Source organism: Urocitellus parryii, chromosome 4 (genome assembly GCF_045843805.1).
Source record: "Urocitellus parryii isolate mUroPar1 chromosome 4, mUroPar1.hap1, whole genome shotgun sequence".
Taxonomy (NCBI): domain Eukaryota; kingdom Metazoa; phylum Chordata; class Mammalia; order Rodentia; family Sciuridae; genus Urocitellus; species Urocitellus parryii.
In genome coordinates this window covers 66,389,759-66,411,755 of record NC_135534.1, presented here as the reverse complement: position 1 = coordinate 66,411,755, position 21,997 = coordinate 66,389,759, and the positions used below count along the sequence as shown (strand labels likewise).

General features: G+C 34.1%; 1 protein-coding gene across 2 annotated transcripts in view; it reads right to left on the bottom strand.

Annotated features, from left to right (window-relative positions):
* Uvrag (UV radiation resistance associated) overlaps window positions 1-21,997 on the bottom strand; it is a 341,523-nt gene that overhangs the window by 156,299 nt on the left and 163,227 nt on the right. For both annotated transcript variants that reach the window (XM_026387330.2, XM_077797626.1), the window contains exons 7-8: window positions 20,272-20,377; window positions 1,670-1,796 (exon numbers count right to left, since the gene is read on the bottom strand). In XM_026387330.2, the coding sequence (XP_026243115.2) occupies window positions 1,670-1,796; window positions 20,272-20,377 (233 nt within the window). The remainder of the gene's footprint in view (window positions 1-1,669; window positions 1,797-20,271; window positions 20,378-21,997) is intronic.

Sequence of the window (21,997 nt, the reverse complement as noted above, 5' to 3'; positions counted from 1 at the left end):
TTAGGATTGGAAATAGGGGGAATATGGAATGAAGCCTAATAGGTATCAGTTTTCTTTTAGAAGAAATTAGCAAAAATTAAATATTGAGTTGTGAATACTGCACAATCCTGAGAATTAACTAAAAAAAGACTTAATAATATACTTTAAAATGGTGACTTATAGGTACGTAAATTAGACTTCAGTAAATATGTTTAAAATTTTTGTGCCAGGCATGGTTGCACATGCTTTTAATCCCAGTGGCTCAGGAGGCTGAGGCAGGAGAATCATGAGTTCAAAATCAGCTTCAGCAACTTAGGCCCTGAGCAACTCAGCAAGACCCTGTCTCTAAATAAAATATTAAAAAGGCTAGGGCTGGGGTTGTGGCTCAGTGGTAGAGCACTCGCCTCACATATGCGAGACCCTCAGCACCACATAAAAATAAATAAGTGAAACAAAGGCATTGTGTCCAACTACAACTAAAAAATAATATTAAAAATAAAAATAAAAAGGTCTGGGATGTGGCCCAATGGCTAAGCATCTCTGTGTTCAATTCCTGGTATCAAAACAACAACAATTTTTTTTTTTGCAATTTTGATATCTTTGTAATATAATTAAAGTTAAACTATAATGAAATTACAATTTAATTATTTGATTACAGTGTCATCAAATTATAACAAATAAATAATCATAGCAAGAACTATGGTTGCAAGGTCAGAATTCTAACATTAACAAATGCTAATCTTTGGATCAGGCTTCTGGTAAATTTTTCTTCAAATGCAATATAATAAAAAATCAGTATTACTTTAAAAATTTAATTATATATCTATACAGCAGCAACATGTAGAAAATAAAACTTAAAGATACTTACAATAGTGCCAAAAAATATAAAAAATCAAAAATAAATTCAATTAATCATGAGAAAAATCCACATACTAACAACTACTTTATTTCAATAATGTTTTCTGAAGAAGATCTAATAAACAAAGAAATATATCATTTTCTTGGGACAACAGATTTATTGTAAAGATTCTATTAATCGCAACTATATTGATAAATATACTCAAAGCAGTTCCCTCAAACTCCTTGCAAAACTTTTTTTTTCTTTGTGTAGAAATTCAATGAAAATGCAAAAGGTCACAAAATAACAAAGATGAACTTAAAAAACAACAATATACTTAAGAACTTTAACATATATTAATACCTATTATAACATGAAGAAAATTCAAACAGTGAAACTGTGGTAGAAAACCAAATTAATGGAACAGAACAGAGGGTCCTCAACAGACTTAACAGAAGGCAACTACATATGATTTTATTTCTATAAAGTTCAAAATTAGGTAAAACCAATCTTTGGTTTAATAAGTCAGGGTAATGGTTGATCTGTTTGGAGATGTACTGAATGGAAGTGAGGAAGTGAAGGCTTCTAAGGTTTGGGGGTCTTGGCAATGCTGGTTCTTGATATAAGGGTCTACTTAGATGGGTGCATTCACTTTGTGAAAATTCAAGCTGCACATATGTATGTATGAATCTGTATACTCTTCTGTGTATATCAACTTCAAAATTCCTCAAAAATACTTTTAAAATTAAAGATTGTTCTATCAATATATTTATACAAAGATAACTATTTGAGCCTATGTAGAAAACCTACTGAATGTGGAAGTTACACTGTTTATATGGGGTTTCAACTCACCTTTGTCCTGTAATGCAATTTGTTGCTTATGCAGTAATGCTACTTCCCGTCCCAAAGCTTTCTTCTGTCTTTCCAGTTCATTGCGAAGCACCAAAATTTTTAATTGCAGGCATTCACTTTCTTTTTTCTAAGTAAATAAAATCACAGGTAAATTTATGAATAGAAAATTCATGACTATAAATAATTATTCATTAGCAATGTTTCAAATGAATAATGGTTTAATATTCATCAAACCTTAATTCTCAAGTAACTTAATTATCAGCCCTATCATTTTAATGAAAAGACTATAGAAATAAGCCAAGAATAAGAGTAGAAGCACATCTTAAGTCTAGGTATGGTTCGAAGAGCCCAAAAACACTACAAAATATCTTGGGTTCCTTTCCTGATATTGTAATACAAGATACAAAATTATTAGTAAAGAAAAAAATGGAGGGGCTAAGGATGTATCTCAGTGGTAGAAGTACCAATACATGTTACAACACAGATGAGCCTTGAAAACATCATGCTATGTTAAAGAAGCCAGTTTTAAAATGCCACATAATATAATAACTTCATTTATATAACCGGTAATCCAAAAAAACAAAAATTAGATTTCTATTCTTGCCAAGCTTGAACCACCGTGCTCTAATTCCCAGCTCATTTCAGAAAAAGACACATAGGGCTTTCATATCTGTTAGGCAATAAGGAACTATTAATTGCAACTATATTGATAAATATATTGATATATATTAATAAATATATTGATAAATACAAGTCCATGGAGAATCAATGAACACCACCTGAGGAGCCTGTACTTCTACTACATACTGGTAGTAATGAGATAACCCTTTTTCACTCCAATGCAGTGGTGTCAAAGCAGGATATTGGTCTATAATTTTCTTTTCTAGTAGTGGCATTATCTGGCTGGTTTAGTCAGTTTTTTGTCACTGCTGTGACCAAAAGATTTCACGAACAATTTTAGAGGAGTTTGGGACTTAGTTTCAGAGGTCTCAATATACAGATGGATGAGTCCATTCTTTGAGGCCTGACATGAGACGGAACATTATGGTGACAGTGTGTGGCAGAGGCAAGCAGCTGGGAACATGGCACCAGGAAGCCAAGAGAGTTCCACTTACCCAGGACAAAATACACACACCAAAAAGCATGTCTCCAAGGAACTATCTCCTCCAGCCACACTCTGCCTGCCTACAGTTACCACCCAGTTAATTCCTATTAGGGGACTAATTCACTGATTGGATTAGGGCTTTGATAACCCAATCATTTTACTGCCAAACACTCTTGTATTATTTCACACATCAGATTTGGGGGGATACCTATTATCCAAACCATAGCACTGACTTTACAGAATGAGTTTATAAATGTTCCTTTCCTTTCCATTTCTTGAAATAGTATGAAGGGCACTAGTGTTAGCTTTTCTTTAAAAGGTCTGGCAAAATTTATCTGTGAGTCTGTCCAGTCCTGGGCTTCTTTGTTGGGAAGACTAATTACTGCTTTAATTTCACTGTTTATCATTGGTCTGTTGGTTGTTTTTTTTTTTTTTTTTTAATCCTCTAGGTTCAATTTGGGGGATCATCTGGATTTCGGTGGTATCTATTGTAATAGCACCATTTTTGCCTCTTATTATCAATCTTGTTTATTTTTTCAAAGAACCAATTCTGTTTCACTGATCCTTCATATTGTTCTTTTAGACTCTGTTTCAGTAATTTTAGCTCTGATCACCTAATAAATTCTTATCTCCTTCTGGAGGTATAAAATAGCTAATCAAAATTAAGATAGAAAAAAAAAACCCAATCCATTAAATAAATTTAAAAAGTTACCAAGACTTGAAATAAGCTGGTGAAAAACTTAAAAAAGAAAAAAGTCAGAACATGATTTGATTTCTAGACAATGAGAAAGTCTGGGAACTAAGATGCACTATGCTATGGTCTTGTTGAAACAAGGAGCATGGAAAATGATTTCTGGAACTTGTGTTAAGAGTAAGTTATAGCAATCATTTCTCACCCCAAATGCTTTCTTCTTTATCTCTGAAATACTGATTCTAAACAGATGGTATCATAATCCATTAAAGACATTCAGGCACAAAAACAAGAGCTATTTCCAATCATTACATTAGGCTTAAAAGTCTGTGAAATATGGCTTTACAAAGAATATTCCTAAGTAAATTTTCTGAACACTGTGAAAATTTATGAGGGACTTCTAGATGAATATTTATGAGTGATGTGCTCCTAGATGAATCTGACATGTTTTCTGCATTCTGTGAATTTAGATCTACTATAATCAAAAGACTTTTTGTCCTGCCAAACTAAAGTAAGAACGAAGGAATAAAGTCTAAATATATATCTCCAATAGAATATTAGCCTTAAAAAGGGAGGAAATTCAGCAATATGTAATAACAGGAATAAACCTTAAGAAAATTAACAAAGTGAAATAAACCAGTTATAAAAAGACATATTATATGATGGTACCACATATTAAGTACTAAGAGTAGTCAAAATCATAGGAACAGAAAATAGAATGGTGGTTGCCAGGGCTTGAAAGTAATGGAGAATGGGCATAGAGTTTTAAGTTTTACAAGACAGAAAGAGCTTTGGAGATAGATGGTGATGTTGATTGCACAACATTAGCACAACATTATAATGTACTTAATACCACTTAATTAGTCATTTAAAAATGATTGAGATCATAAACTTGATTGTGCATTTTATAATTTTAAAAATTGAGGAGAATAAGTCAGTGAGGTTGCTTATCATGAAAGAAAAAGGAACTAAGACAAAATTTGCTTTTTCTTCAACAATCATATAGAGCGATCAGGAAGCCAAGGATCTTCTTTTATCACTGAAGGGAAAGAAAAAAACAGATAAAGTCTTAGGAAGTAACCTTTTTCCACAAAGAGCTAAGTGATCAATTTCTTCTAAAATTTTCCACAAAAAATGCATATTGAATTCTACCTAAGCAGAGAAAGAAAATAAGCAGAAAGAAAAGCAACTCTTTAGAAAAGAGGACTATCCCTGGCTGGGGGTTAACCTGTTCTATTCCAGGATACACAATGAAATTAGGAATGTTTTCAAGATTCAAAGAACTAAAATTACAAGTTAATCCAAATACTAAGCTAATACAGGACGGCGTGCGCATACTGTGTTTGTGTTATGGTCCGTGTGCGGAAACTGGCCCATTTACAGAAATATATCAAGTAATTCAAAGCCAGAACTGTTGGCTTTCATTTCTGATAAGTAGAGTAAATTAACCCTGCCCATGTGGGATCTGGTTCTGTTTCCTCTTAAATAATTCAAGACAAGTTGCTCAAAGATCTTAACATCCCGTATCTTCTAATGGGTTTCTTTGTTCTATTTATGTGTTTATTCCAAGTGTGACTAATGTCACATATTTATCTCCCGTGTATCATTTTTATTTGGATTTTAGCTGTTTTTTTATACAACACTGTATCAGAACTGAAAATCACAAACGTCCATTTATTTTCAAGCACAGATTCCTATTTATGGGTCTTTAGCAAGAAAATCATGGGCAATATTAAACATTAATTTTAGAATGACAGTTAACCTATAAATAACACATTAATGGAAATGAATATTATCTCAGATCATACTGGAATTAAAAACATTACCCTAGGAATCATGAAGTTTCCAAATATATTCATAATAATACTGTTATGTCCCTTTTCACTTTCACTTTCTCATAAGTATAAAAGTAGAATGTGTCGGAATCTACAAGATTTGAGATATCACAATAGATATTACAATAGCAGATGTGAGAATCCAGGTAGTTTATTAAACTAGAAATGAACTTTAATGAAGTTAAATTCACAAAACTTAAAATAATGCAACTCAATTCATTTTAGAAAAAACACGTATTTTTCATAAAAATGTATTCTTGCATTAACATAATGGATTATTGTTATTTTGAAATTAATTATTTAATTTCTAGTATAATAAATATCAATACCATAACCCATGTTATTTTGAGATTATCACAAATGAAGAGTATAAAGGGGTCTTAAGATCAAAAAGTTGAAAATTGGTGTCTTAAGGCATATTTTATCCTCATGTATATTTCCTCAAACTGGAAATAATTAACAATCTAAAAATGTTCTAGAACTATAGAAGTTGTCCTAAAGTTTACCAATTGCTTTTTTTTTACCACGGGGGGCTGGGGGTACCAGGGATTGAACTCAGGGGCACTCCACACTGAGCCACATCCCAAGCCCTATTATGTATTTTATTTGGAGACAGGGTCTCACTGAGTTGCTTAGGCCTCGCTTTTGCTGAGGCTGGCTTTGAACTCACAATCCTCCTGCTTTAGTCTCCCCATCTGCTGGGATAACAGTTGTGAGTCACCATGCCAGGCTTACAATTGCTTTTACATGTCATTTCTAGGATCTTTCCATTGTACTTATACCTTATCAACCCCTAAGAAAGAGAAAAGACTTCTTTACAAATTACTTCATCCTCTCCATTAATTTCATAGACTCAGTGGCAATATGAGGTCTGGAACCCAGGCCTAGCTAGAGAGATAAAGCACAATATATATAAAATAAAATGTATAGGAGTTTTAAATGCTAAAAGCTAGTATTTGAGGGTTCTGGAGACTAATCAATAGTGGCATTATTTTGAAGAGAGGTCAAAACTTGGTGTAAGCAAACACCACAGTAAATTTTCCCTTTTCTATGGCTTTGTTCTGAAAATGGCTGCAAACTCCAACAGAAAGCCAACTTATCTTCCCAGATGGAATAAACAAAGGGAAAAAAAATAAGATAATCAAGAATGCCAAAATGGAGGAACCCAGGAATGGGCACCCCAAATTCAGTTTAAATTCAATGGAATTCTCTAAACCCAAACCTACATAAGCATGAGATAAACAGAAAGCTGCCTGTGGCTAAGAGTAAAAAAAAAACAAACCAGAATCTGAACAATGCCCATTGGAGACATGATAGTTTAAGCTTAACCAAGTTAACTATCTGCTAAAATAAGAATATCACTCTTCAAAGTAATAAAACCTAAAGATTCTACCAAGTTACACTCACAATTTCCAGGATAATATACGATATTACCCAATATATGAAGAGGCAGGAAAATGTGACCACTCTCTAGGGAAAAAACAATCAATGTATATATAAAAACAATTCAGGCTGGGCAATTCCAGGGTGAGCCCGAGGATTGCAAGTTTGAAGCCAGCCTCACTAATTACCAAGGCCCTAAGCAACTTATTGAGACAGTGTCTCAAAATAAATGATAAAAAGAGCTGGAGATATGGCTCAGTGGTAAAGCGCAGTGAGTTCAATCCCTGGTTCAAAAAAAAAGATAAAATAAATTCAGATATTGGACAAATCACATCTTTAGATCCCTAATAAATACAATGCCAAAAATTCCTTATCATCAGATAAAATGCAACAAGATACAAAAAGAAAAATATATTTTAATCAATACAGGCTTATTCCAGAAATGCAACATTTAAAATTGAAACTAAATTAATGTAGTTCACTACATTAGAGAAAATCATGATTGGTTCAAAGATGCCAGAAAAAAATTGACAAATTTCAAAATCCATTCATGATAAAAATTCTCAGAAACTAGAAATAAAAGGGAACTTCCTAAATAAAGGGCATTGCTAACATTATATTTAATGAATAAAGGATGAATTTTTTCCTCAAAAAAACCAGGAACAAGGCAAGGAATTCCATTTTTATCATTTTTTCCCCCACTGAACTGATGTCCTAATAAACACACAAAATGCCCACTTCAAACTTGTAGACATTATTTTTCACATAGAAAATCTCAAGAAGTCTACAAAATAATTATTATACCTAAATTAATATAACAAGTCTATAAGATACAAAATTAATAAATTAAAATTAATTATATTTTTATACACTAGTAATATACAAACAGAAAATAAAAATTCAAAACCAATTCTATTTGTAATAATACCCCATCTTTCCCCCCCAAAAAAACTCCACAAAACACTTAGGAATAACTTTAACAAAAGGCCTTTAAAATCACTATAATGAAAGACATAAAACCTTAATAAGAAAATTAAAGAAATATCTAAGTAAAATGGATACCTATCATATTCATGGACTGAAGAACTCAATATTGCTAAGATGGCAATTCTCCACAATTTTATTTATAAATTCTTATCAAAATCCCAGCAGCTTTTTTAGCAGAAGCTGACAAACTAATTCTAAAATTCACTTGGAAATATAAGGAACCAAGAAAAACAAAACAAAAAACAGGGATTGGGATGGGTTGTGGCTCAGTGGTAGAGTACTTGCCTAGCATGCGTGAGGCACTGGGTTCCATCCTGGCACCACATAAAAAAATAAGGGTATTATATCCACCTACAACTAAAACAACAACAACAACAACAAAGCAAGGGAATTTTTAAAAAGAACAAAGTTGGAGGAGTTAACCTATCTGGTGTTTTGTTTTGTTTTTGTACCAGGGATTGAACCCACAGGCACTTAACCACTGAGACACATTCCCAACACTTCTTTCTTTTTTTTTTTTTTTTTTTTTTTTTTTTTAATTTTGAGACAGGGTCTAGCTAAGTTATTTAGGGCTTTGCTAAGTTTCTGAGGCTGGCTTTAAACTCACAATGCTCCTACCTCAGCCTTCTGAGCTGCTGGGATTATAGGCACACACTACCAGGCTCCGTTCCCTATCTGTTTTTAAGGTAACAAATCTACAATAATAAGAGAGTTTGGTATTGGTGAAAGAAACATATAGATCAATGGAATAGACTACAGAACACAGAAATAGGTGCACACATATACAGCCATCTGACAACCAAGTCAAGGTAAATAAATGGGGAAAGACCACTACTCAACAAATGTTATATCAACTGAACATCTATGTTGTGAAAAAAATTTACCTTTACTTTATCTAGTATAAAAAAAAATTAACTTGAAATAGATTGCAGATCTAAATGTAAAGCCCAAAACTATAAAATTACTAGAGGACGATGAGACAAAATTCTTATGACGTTAGGTTAGGCAAAGGCTATTTATAATGAATAAAAAATAAATAAAAAATGTTGGATTTATTGGATTCATCCACCCTAAAAACTTTTGCTCTTTAACACCACTAAGAACACAAAAGACAAGTCATGGACTGAAAGAAAATGCACCAACATACCTATCAGAAAAAGAACTTAAAATAATCGCACATGTATACTCTATAGCCCAAAATAAGAAGGTAAAAATCTCAATTTAAAAATGAGAAAAGAAATCTAAAGTAGTTAACTTGATACCACAAACAAACAAACAGATAAGTAAACATAATGGGAGTTAAGTTTCTCACTATTAGAAAAGGATATTACAGAGCATAGCATGGTGTCACACACCTATAATTCTAGCTACTCAGAGGCCAAGGCAGGAGGATCCTATGTTCAAGGCCAGGCTGGGCAACTGAATGAGATCCTGTCTGAGAATAAAAATAAAAAGGGCTGGGTATGTTGCTCTACAGTAGAGCCCCTCTGGGTTCAATCCCCAGTACCAAAAAGAAAAGAAAAATTGTAGGAAGGCTAGAATAAACCTTAAGGTATTAGAGTCAAAAACAGTAGTATGCACTAATGTTTATTTTAATACATAAAGAGATAAACAGATACATGTTTATCCATAGATAACTCTGTCCACTGAGAGGGTCTATAAATAAATACACCCATTAACAACAAGCACACTCAGTGTCGACATCATTTTTTCTATATACCATTACTCAGTGAAATAAATAGAGTTCTTTGGAGAAAGGGCTGAGACAGAATAACACATGATGAGCTAGATCATATGGTAGCAGGGAATAAGGAAGTACTTAAAAAAAAAAGATGGGGACATATCAAAAGTATACAAGAGTCAACTTAAAAGATACTTTAATAGCCAAATTTACAAGTTGATTGAGAAAAAAATAACATAGCACTGAATTATAACAAAAAGTATAAAACACATAAGTTCATACTGATAAAGTGAATAAATAAAAGGAGGGAGAAGGGATAAATCTTTCTGACAAAGAATTCCACATAATATGTGTATACATTGTCCCCTCTCCAAGAGGTGAGGCTTACTTCACATTCTTATATATTTAAACTTAGTAACTTGCTTTCAAAACATAGTATGGAAAAGGAACTCTCTCTCTCTCTCTTTTTTTTTTTGCCCCTGCCAACCTCCAAGAGAGCCGAGGAAAAGGAATTTTCTCCTGGTGAACCCTGAAAAATACTACCTTGAACAAAAGGTCAAGGTTAACATCTACAGTGATTAGTAAATGTGATTTTAAAAAGGAAACACTAAGAAACTGCCATAGATCAGAGAAGATAAGAAGACCATGATGACTCATCATAGTATCCTAGACTGGAAATCAGTCTAATCTCGAGAAAAACACCAGATATATCTAATCAAGGCCTATTTTACAAAACACCTGATTGGGGGGATTCCAACATGGCAGCGGGCGCGGAGAGATCAAGTCTCTGACCTCTTCAGCTGTGCGGGCATAGGGAGTTGTAATCAATCTAAATTCTGTTTGCTCAGGATCACTAGGCAATGCTGAGCTGACGTGGATCTGGGGCGAACAGTCTGGTCCTCTCAGAACACACACTGCGCCCGGATCGGCTGAATTCAAGCTCCCGTTTTCCTGCTTCCCGCAGACAAACAACTGTGACTCAGCACTAATCCATCCGGCTGAAACAACTGGTCAGCCCTTCTGATCCTACGGAGGTAAATGCCAACCCAGCCTTCATAGGTAGTGGCCACAGGTTTGAACGGGGCTTGGGAGAGACAGTAAGGACCCACCCATTGCATTGGTCACCCGGCAAAGGGAAACGAACTGTCGTCATATGCAAGAGATACCACCATGGCAGAGAACTGACGTCACCAGACTGCGGCGGAGGAGATAACTTCATTGAAACCTGCAGCTACAGCATCAAATAAATTTATAGGAGTAAACAGTAACTCAGCAGTCAAACAGAACAAGAAGTAACATGAGCAGCTTCAAAAAGCAAGGAAGAGAAGGAGTACAAACAATGCAGGACAGCCTAAATATTCAGGAGGACCTAGAGTCATCAGAAAAATGGTCATATAAAGGACTCAAGGAACACCTTAGACAGATGGAATGGAACCTTAAAGAGGATACGAGACAGCAAATTCAAGCAGCGAAAGAACACATTGAGAATGAATTACATAAACAGATAAAAGAAGAAGTTAAGCATCTTTATCAGGAGATAGAGATTATAAAAAATAATCAAACAATAATTCTAGAAATGAAGGAAACGATAAACCAAATTAAAAACTCAATTGAGAGTACCACTAAAAGAGTGGAGCAAGTAGAAGCCAGAACGTCAGGATAATGAAGACAAAATATATCATCTTGAAAAGAGTCTAGCCAACTCAGAAAGGCCGGTAAAAAATCATGAGAAAAACATCCAAGAGTTATGGGATAACATAAAAAAACCAAACTTACGAGTCATTGGGATAGAAGAAGGTACAGAGATTCAAACCAAGGGAATGAGTAACCTGCTGAATGAAATAATTACAGAAAACTTTCCAGAAATAAAAAAGGAAACAGATATACAAATTGAAGATGCATACAGGACACCGAGCACACAAAATCACAGTAGACCAATGCCAAGACACATTGTTATGAAGATATCCAATATACAGAACAAAGAGAAAGTATGAAAAGCTACAAGAGAAAGGAGGCAGATTACATTCAGGGGTAAACCAATAAGGTTAACAACGGATTTTTCATCACAGACGCTGAAAGCAAGAAGGTCATGGAACAATGTATTTCAAACACTGAAAGACAATGGATGCCAACCAAGAATTCTGTATCCAGCAAAATTAAGCTTCAGGTATGACAACGAAATAAAAATCTTTCATGATAAACAAAAGTTAAAAGAATTTGCAGCCAGAAAACCAGCATTGCAAAGCATTTTGAGCAAAACACTACACGAGGAAGAAATGAAAAACAATAACCAAAACCATCAGTGGGAAGTGCCTCGGTAAACACAGAGGGCGAGGGGAAAGATAATCATGGAGAAACAAACTAAATTTTTTAAAAAAAGGATAAATACTCAAACATGGATGGAAGTACAAACCATATATCAATAGTAACTCTAAATGTTAATGGCTTAAACTCTCCAATAAAGCGACATAGGCTGGTATCATGGATTAAAAAAACAAATCCAACAATATGCTGCCTCCAGGAGACACATCTGATTGGAAAAGACATACACAGGCTGAAGGTGAAAGGATGGGAAAAAATATACCACGCACACGGTCCTCGAAAGCAAGCAGGGGTGGACATCCTCATATCGAATAAAATCGACTTCAAGACTAAGTTAATCAAAAGGGATAAGGAAGGACATTATATACTGTTAAAAGGAACCATTCACCAACAAGACATAACAATTATCAATATTTATGCACCAAATAATGGTGCTGCGACATTCATAAAACAAATTCTCCTCAAGTTCAAGAATCAAATAGACCACAACACAAAAATTATGGGTGACTTCAACACACCTCTCTCACCATTGGACAGATCCTCCAAACAAAAGTTGAATAAAGAAACTATAGAACTCAATACCACAATCAATAACCTAGACTTAACTGACATATATAGAATATATCAACCATCATCAAATGGATACACTTTTTTCTCAGCAGCACATGGATCCTTCTCAAAAATAGACCATATATTATGCCATAGGGCAACCCTCAGTAAATATAAAGGGGTGGGGATAATACCATGCATTTTATCTGATCATAATGGAATGAAACTGGAAATCAATGATAAAAGAAGGAAGGAAAAATCCTACATCACATGAAAAATGAACAATATGTTACTGAATGATCAATGGGTTACAGAAGACATAAAGGAGGAAATAAAAAAATTCTTAGAGATAAATGAAAATACATACACAACATATCGGAATCTATGGGACACAATGAAAGCAGTTTTAAGAGGGAAATTCATCGCCTGGAGGTCATTCCTCAAAAAAAGAAAAAACCAACAAATAAATGAGCTCACACTTCATCTCAAAGCCCTAGAAAAGGAAGAGCAAAACAACAGCAAATGTAGCAGAAGGCAAGAAATAATTAAAATCAGAGCGGAAATCAATGAAATTGAAATAAAAGAAACTATTGAAAAAATTAACAAAACTAAAAGTTGGTTCTTCGAAAAAATAAATAAGATCGACAGACCTTTAGCCATGCTAACGAAGAGAAGAAGAGAGAGAACTCAAATTACTAACATACGGGATGAAAAAGGCAATATCACAACAGATGCTACAGAAATACAGAAGACAATTAGAAATTATTTTGAAAACCTATATTCCAATAAAATAGAAGATAGTGAAGACATCAATAAATTTCTTAAGTCATATGATTTGCCCAGACTGAGTCAGGAGGATACACACAATTTGAACAGACCAATATCAATGGATGAAATTGAAGAAGCAATCAAAAGACTACCAACCAAGAAAAGCCCAGGACCGGATGGGTATACAGCAGAGTTTTACAAAACCTTTAAAGAAGAATTAATACCAATACTTTTCAAGTTATTTCAGGAAATAGAAAAAGAGGGAGCTCTTCCAAATTCATTCTATGAGGCCAACATCACCCTGCTTCCGAAACCAGACAAAGACACCTCAAAGAAAGAAAACTACAGACCAATATCTCTAATGAACCTAGATGCAAAAATCTTCAATAAAATTCTGGCGAATCGAATACAAAAACACATCAAAAAACTTGTGCATCATGATCAAGCAGGATTCATCCCTGGGATGCAAGGATGGTTCAATATACGGAAATCAATAAATGTTATTCACCACATCAATAAACTTAAAGATAAGAACCATATGATCATCTCGATAGATGCAGAGAAAGCATTAGACAAAGTACAGCATCCCTTTATAGTTCAAAACATTAGAAAAACTAGGGATAACAGGAACTTACCTTGACATTATAAAAGCTATCTATGCTAAGCCTCAGGCTAGCATCATTCTGAATGGAGAAAAGTTGAAGGCATTCCCTCTAAAATCTGGAACAAGACAGGGATGCCCTCTCTCACCACTTCTATTTAATTTAGTCCTTGAAATACTAGCCAGAGCAATTAGACAGACAAAAGAAATTAAAGGCATAAAAATAGGAAAAGAAGAACTTAAATTATCACTATTTGTGGTTGACATGATTCTATACCTAGAAGACCCAAAAGGGTCTACAAAGAAACTACTAGAACTAATAAATGAATTCAGCAAAGTGGCAGGATATAAAATCAACACGCATAAATCAAAGGCATTTCTGTATATCAGCAACAAAACTTCTGAAATGGAAATGAGGAAAAACACTCCATTCACAATATCCTCAAAAAAAAAATAAAATACTTGGGAATCAACCTAACAAAAGAAGTGAAAAATTTATACAATGAAAACTACAGAACCCTAAAGAGAGAAGTAGAAGAAGATCTTTGAAGATGGAAAAATATACCCTGTTCATGGATAGGCAGAACTAACATCAAAATGGTGATATTACTAAAAGTTCTCTATAGGTTTAATGCAATGCCAATCAAAATCCCAACAGCATTTCTTGTAGAAATAGATAAAGCAATCATGAAATTCATATGGAAAAATAAAAGACCCAGAATAGCAAAAGCAATTCTAAGCAGGAAGTGTGAATCAGGCGGTATAGCGATACCAGATTTTGAACTATATTACAGAGCAATAGTTACAAAAACAGCATGGTACTGGTACCAAAACAGGCGGGTGGACCAATGGTATAGAATAGAGGACACAGAGACTAATCCACAAAGTTACAACTATCTTATATTTGATAAAGGGGCTAAAAGCATGCAACGGAGGAAGGATAGCATCTTCAACAAATGGTGTTGGGAAACCTAGAAATCCATATGCAACAAAATGAAACTGAATCCCTTTCTCTCGCCATGCACAAAAGTTAACTCAAAATGGATCAAGGAGCTTGATATCAAATCAGAGACTCTGTGTCTGATAGAAGAGAAAGTTGGCTCTGATCTACATATTGTGGGGTCGGGCTCCAAATTCCTTAATAGGACACCCATAGCACAAGAGTTAATAACAAGAATCAACAAATGGGACTTACTCAAACTGAAAAGTTTTTTTCTCAGCAAGAGAAACAATAAGAGAGGTAAATAGGGAGCCTACATCCTGGGAACAAATTTTTACTCCACACACTTCAGATAGAGCCCTAATATCCAGAGTATACAAAGAACTCAAAAAATTAGACAATAAGATAGCAAATAACCCAATCAACAAATGGGCCAAGGACCTGAACAGACACTTCTCAGAGGAGGATATACAATCAATCAACAAGTACATGAAAAAATGCTCACCATCTCTAGCAGTCAGAGAAATGCAAATCAAAACCACCCTAAGATACCATCTCACTCCAGTAAGATTGGCAGCCACTATGAAGTCAAACAACAACAAGTGCTGGCAAGGATGTGGAGAAAAGGGTACATTTGTACATTGCTGGTGAGACTGCAATTTGGTGCAGTCAATTTGGAAAGCAGTATGGAGATTCCTGGGAAAGCTGGGAATGGAACCACCATTTGACCCTGCTATTGCCCTTCTCGGACTATTTCCTGAAGACCTTAAAAGAGCATGCTACAGGGATGCTGCCACATCGATGTTCATAGCAGCACAATTCACAATAGCTAGACTGTGGAACCAACCCAGATGCCCTTCAATAGATGAATGGATAAAAAAAATGTGGCATCTATACACAGTGGAGTACTATGCAGCAATAAAAATGACAAAATCATGGAATTTGCAGGGAAAAGGATGGCACTAGAGCACATTATGCTTAGTGAAGCTAGCCAATCCCTAGAAGACAAATACCAAATGTCTTCTTTGATATAATGAGAGCAACTATGAACAGAGCAGGGAGGAAGAGCAGGAAGAAAAGATTAACATTAAACAGAGACATGAGATGGGAGGGAAAGGAAGAGAAAAGGGAAATTGCATGGAAATGAAGGGAGACCCTCATTGCTATACAAAATTACATATAAGAGGTTGTGAGGGGAATGGGAAAATAAACAAGGAGAGAAATGAATTACAATAGATGGGGTAGAGAGAGAAGATGTGAGGGAAGGGGAGGGGGGATAGTAGGGGATAGGAAAGGTAGCAGAATACAACAATTACTAATAGGGCGTTGTGTAAAATTGTGGATGTGTAACTGACGTGATTCTGCAATCTGCATTTGGGGTAAAAATTGGGAGTTCATAACCCACTTCAATCTAATGTATGAAATATGATATGTCAAGAGCTTTGTTATGTTGTAAACAACCAATAAAAAATTTAAAAAAAGTTTCTGGTAAATCTAAAATTTTTTGAACTATTTTTTAGTTGTTGATGGACCATTGTTTAATTTATTTATTTATATGTGGTGCTGAGGATCGAAACCAGTGTCTCACACGTGCTAGACAAGCACTCTACCACTGACCTATAGCCTCAGCCCAAGAGTTTATTTTTTTAATGGGCAAAAATACCTAAACTGATACTCTAAGAAGATATGAATAACCAAATAGTATGAAAAATGGTCATTATAGAAATATAATTTAGAAGGAAAATGAGGAAACATTACATAACCATTAGAATGACTAAAATTAAAAAGACTGACCTCCTAAATGGAACAAACAAATCCCTGAAAGACACAAACTTACCAAGGCACTTAAGAAGTAGATCGTTTATAAACCCATAACTCTCAAAGAAAGTGAACTTCTAGTTCAATACCTTGACACAAATAAACCTCCAGACTTAGCTAGTTGCAATGGCAAAATCCTATCAAACACTGAGGAAATAATTCCAATTCTATACCTTCTAACAGAAAATAGGAGGAAAAATTTTCCAGTAAGTAAGGCCAACACTACTCTGACAACAACACTAGACAAGAAGATTACAAGAAAGCAAAGCAGATCAATCTTCATCAATATATATACAAAGTTCTTCAACTCGTTTTTAAAAAAATGAAACCCAGTATTGTTCATGAATAGAACAATTTATCAAATGCAAAAGGCCTTTCCCCAGGAAGGCAAATTTGGGTTAACATTCAAAAATCAACCAATGTACTTCACCATAATATCAGAAGAAAACAGAAGAAGCACACAATTTTGTCCAGAAGGGTTATCTGATGAAATTTAAAACACGTAAGTAAAAATGTAAGACAATGGTAGAAATTTTATAATTAATATAGTTAAGTGTGAAAAAATGTTGGGCGTTGATTAATATGACAAGATAATCAAATCTTTGAAAATCATCAGGTACAAACAATTTTTTCATAACAGATTTAATTACTTAAAAGGAATTAAGAAATGGTCTTAAGTAGTATAGAGAAAGAGGAACAAAGGAAGGGAGGAGACGAAGGAAAGTGGAAGTACTGAAGGTTGAAATGGAGCAAAATACATTTCATGCATGTATGAATATGTTAAAAAGAACACCACTATTATATATAATGCACTAATAAAAACATTAAAAACTGCTATTATAAAGTAATCCAATTTATTTCAGATGAATAATTTACTTGAGACAAGGAAAAGGTAGGTGGAAGAGGAGAACAAGAAGATGATAATGGCATTGTGCTAGATTTCTTCTTAAATTCAATGAGTAATTTCCTGATTACCCACTATGTGTCACTTTTTTTAAAAAAAATGGTATTTATTTATTTATTTGTTTGTTTCTTTGTTCTAATTAGTTACATAGGACAAACAAATAAAAAATGGACAGTAGAATGCATTTTGACACATCATACATAAATGTGGTAAATGAATGGAACTGAAGATATCATGTTAAGCAAAATAAGTCAATCCCAAAAAACCAAAGGCCGAATGTTTTCTCTGATATGAGGATACTAATTCATAATTGGGGGTGGGGTAGTTGCCAGAGAAGAATAGAGGTATTTGGACTACGTAGAGGGGAATGAAAGCAGGGGAGGGAGTACAGTACCCCTGTCTAGGTAGGACCTTAGAATGAATCAGACATTATTACCCTGTGTGTCACTTTCTAAATAATGGAAATATAGCAATGTGTGAGAAAGAGTAATCCTTCCTTTCACAGAATTTAGAGAGATGGAAAAAAAATAAATAAAATACATATCATATTAAAAGTTATTATGGTTTAGATTTTAAATGTCCCCTAAATGAGTTGAAGGCTTGGTTACCTACATGTGATACCACTGGGAGGTTGTGGAACTTTTAGGAGGTGGGTCTCAATGGAAGGAAATTACAGCATTGGGGGTATACCTTTAAAGGGGATATTGAAATCCCAGCCCCTTCCACACTCTCTTTGCTTCCTGGCTGCCATGAAGTGACAGCTCTGCACTCTCCGCCATGATGTTCTGCCTTGCCATGGAACCAGAGTGAATGGGGCTGACCATGGACTGAAACCTGTGAAACTGCTGGGTCAATATAAATCTTTCTTCCTTTACCTCCGGTATTCTGTCACTGTGACAGAAAGCTGATTAACACAAATGTCAGTAAATACTATGGAAAAAAATTTAAGCAGGAAAGGAGACACATGTACTGGGGCAAGATTTTCAATGGTGTTATTAGAGAACTAGAAGATTTCTGGGTTCACTTTCAGTTCAAACATCCAATGACTTTCTTCTACATTGACTAGGCAGCATGAAAACACACAGTAAACCTCTGAACCTGACCTCTTTAAACTCATACATTCTATCCCCTTACTCTTTCTTGTGTGTCAACACTTATATTTTAGAAAAACAGGATTAACCATACATTTTTCCATACTGAGACAAAGCGTATGTTGTCACTTAATAAAACAAGTAATTTCCCAATCTTGCCTTGGGAGAGGAAAATAAGAAAAATAAAACCTAGTGATTTCTCCCCAGACAAAAGTTCTAAAAATGCAGCATTTTTGTACTCAACATAAAGGATTAAAACTAGTTATTTTTTCCTCCCCCTCCAATATATTTATGGTCTGGAATTTAGACCTTACAACAAAAGGTGGTTTAACACTGTCTCTGGAATGGAAGATTTTTCATAAACAAGAAAAGTCACATGAATAAAAGAATTACTACTATAATTATTTTAGCAAACATATTTTTGTGGCTGATATGTGCCAAGTACAGAACTATTTTACATATTAGATTGAACAATAAGAAATTGCTATTTGAGCTGGGGATGTGGTTCAAGCGGTAGCGCGCTCGCCTGGCATGCGTGCGGCCCGGTTTGATCCTCAGCACCACATACCAACAAAGATGTGTCCGCCGAGAACTAAAAAATAAATATTAAACATTCTCTCTCTCTCTCTCTCTCTCTCTCTCTCTCTCTCTCCTCTCTCTCCTCTCTCCTCTCTCACTCTCTCTTTAAAAAAAAAAAGAAATTGCTATTTATAGGTCAAAAACAGTAATTTTATATAGTTTGAACTAATACATTAATTTCAAATTCCATAAGACAGAAGTTTGTATATATTAAATGCATCCTTACTTTTCTATGATTCTTATATTATCATCTTGGGAAACTTTTTTTGCTTTTATTTAGGGATGTAAAGGTTCTCAGCTAAGTGGTACAAATAAATGGAAGATGCTATCTATCTGTGATAGTTCAAGCAAGCAAATACTTAATTTTATCTAAAACTTAACTTGAAGATTTGAACTTTAAGTATCATGATCATGTGGCTTCATTTTATAAAAAGCTCAATTTATTAATCATGCCTACTATTCTGCTTATAAAGATTCTTCATTCCAAAAATGAGTTTTTGACCAAATCATACTGCATGCAGGTACACACATATAATATAACAAATCACACTATTATGTATATTTACAACACACAATAAAAATTATTAAAATAAATTTAAAAATTGATGATTTTTTCTCCAGAAGGAAGAATATAAAACAATCCAAAATTATACTAATTTCTTCAATCTGTTAATTTATATTAGGATTTCCATTTCTTTAGAAATGTTTCACTAAACTGGTCATGGTGGTGCATGCCTATAATCCCAGCATCTTGGGAGGCTGAGGATCCAAGTTCAAAGCCAGCTTCAGCAATTTAAGCAAGGCACTTAGCAACTCAGGGAGCTCCTGTCTCTAAATAAAATAACAAAAAAGCGCCCCTGGGTTGAATCCCAGTACAAAACAAAACAGAGATGCTTCACTAAACAGTATTTCTCAAAAAGAAAATACTGTACACAAACTAGCCTATTATGCTCAATCCAAATAAATTTCAAATTCATCTGTTAAAAGCAGTTTAGTCTCTAAAGTTTATTTTTTTTTCCTCTGGCAGCTATTTTTTATTCAGTATACAGTTCATGTTTACAGGTCAGATTTATGAAACATTCATAAAATAGTCTGTTCTTTTCTAAAATTGTATGTCATCTAAAATTTCATCTAACAGAATAAGGCAGGTACTTTGTACAGTATTAGCAGTTAGGAAAATTTATTTCCAACATTTAAATGCTGACAAACACTTTTAGTGAAACAATATTTAGAAAAAAAATAACAAAAACTACCAATAGTTTTTTTAAAAAAGAATTAATTCAAGAAGAATATGATAATACACTTAAGAAAACAATAAATTTAAATAAGTAAATATATAAAAACCTACCAGCTCATTGCTTGTAGATGTGAGTTTTAGTTTTTCTTCAATTTCCTTTCCAATTTTCTGAACAGTTACCTGAGTCTGCTTAATTGCACACTGGGCTCTATGAAGCCTAGAAATACAAGTTGCAGAAAAGCTTAAGTGAGTTAATTATAAACTCAACACAAAGCCACAGATATGATAATATTTCTAGGATAAATAGAATTAATAATAGACCCATAATTCACATCTATAATGAAAATATAGGGGGGGTACAATAAATCCTAAAATAATAATGCTCTAAAACACCTTTCTGTACCTGCTTGCCTGCTTCTGATATATTAAGAGATAGAATGAAGGTCCTACAAGAAGAGCCCACAGGATTAATCCAGTCAAATCTTGTCACTCTACACATGTAGAAACTGAGGTCCAAAGAAATAAAGTGGATTGCTAAATTCTACCAACTGAGTACCACTGCTATCAAGGCTATTACTTACAGATACCCATAAGGATAAAAAGAATTCACAATCATTCCAGTTAAGAAGCTTAAATCAGCTGGACAAGGTGATGCATGCCTGTAATTCCAGCTACTCAGGAGGCAAGGCAGGACGATCAAAAATTCAAGGAAAGCCTGAGCAACGTATCCAGACCCTATGTCAAATAAAACAAATAAACAAAAAAGGTCTGAAAATAAAGCTCAATGGTAGAGCATTCCTGGGTTCAATTCCCAGTGCCAACCCCCAAAATAAACAAACAAACAAATAAATAAATGTAGCTTATACTCTGAAACAGGTTTTTAAAAAAATCTTATTTATTCATTTATTTATTTATTTTTGTACTGGTTGAATCCAGGGGTGCTTAAGCACTGAGCCACATCCACAGCCCTTTTTAAAATATTTTATTTATAGACAGAGTCTCACTGAGTTACTTAGGGCTTTGCTAAGTTGCTGAGACTGGCTTTCAATTTGTGATCCTCCTGCCTCAGCTCCCATGTTGAAGTTGCTGGGATTACAGGCATGTGTCACTGCTCCTGGTAATAGCAACTTTATTCTTGGGACAGAAGTCCTCAAAGAACATTGAAAAAAATGAAGAGCTGTTTTTCTTTTTCCTTGTAGTTTGTAGGACTTTTGCTTTTTGGTCTATCTTTAAATATGGTTTATATATTTCATAGGTCACAACTGGCATGTGGAAAATTCTTAGGAAGGTACAAAACAATGTACTAGAACAAACAAGTGAATTTTAGTAATGTCAGAGTATACAAGGTCAATATAAAAATAAATCAATTACACTTCTATGTTAGCCACAAACTATTGGGATACAAAATTTAAAACAATACCTTTACAATAACATAAAAAATATAAAATACTTAGAAATAAAATAAACAAAAGATATGTAAGATCTGACCCTGAAGTTATAAAACACTGCTAACATATATTAAAGAAGAGCTAAATAAATGGAAAAATATATCATGTATACAGACTGGAAGATTGAATATTGTTAAAATGTCAGTTTTTGTCAAGAGACCAACAGTTTCACAATCCTAAACAAAATCCCAACATGCTTTTTTTTCTGTAGAAATTAAGAAGTTGACACCATAATTTACCTAATAGAGCAAAGAATCTAGAAGTGATAAATCAATCTTGAAATCTATCAGATTTCAAGACTTTCTATAGAGTTACATAATCAAGACAACAAGATACTGGCTTAAGGACCAAAAAAATAGATCAATGGCCAGGTGTGCCTATATACAGTC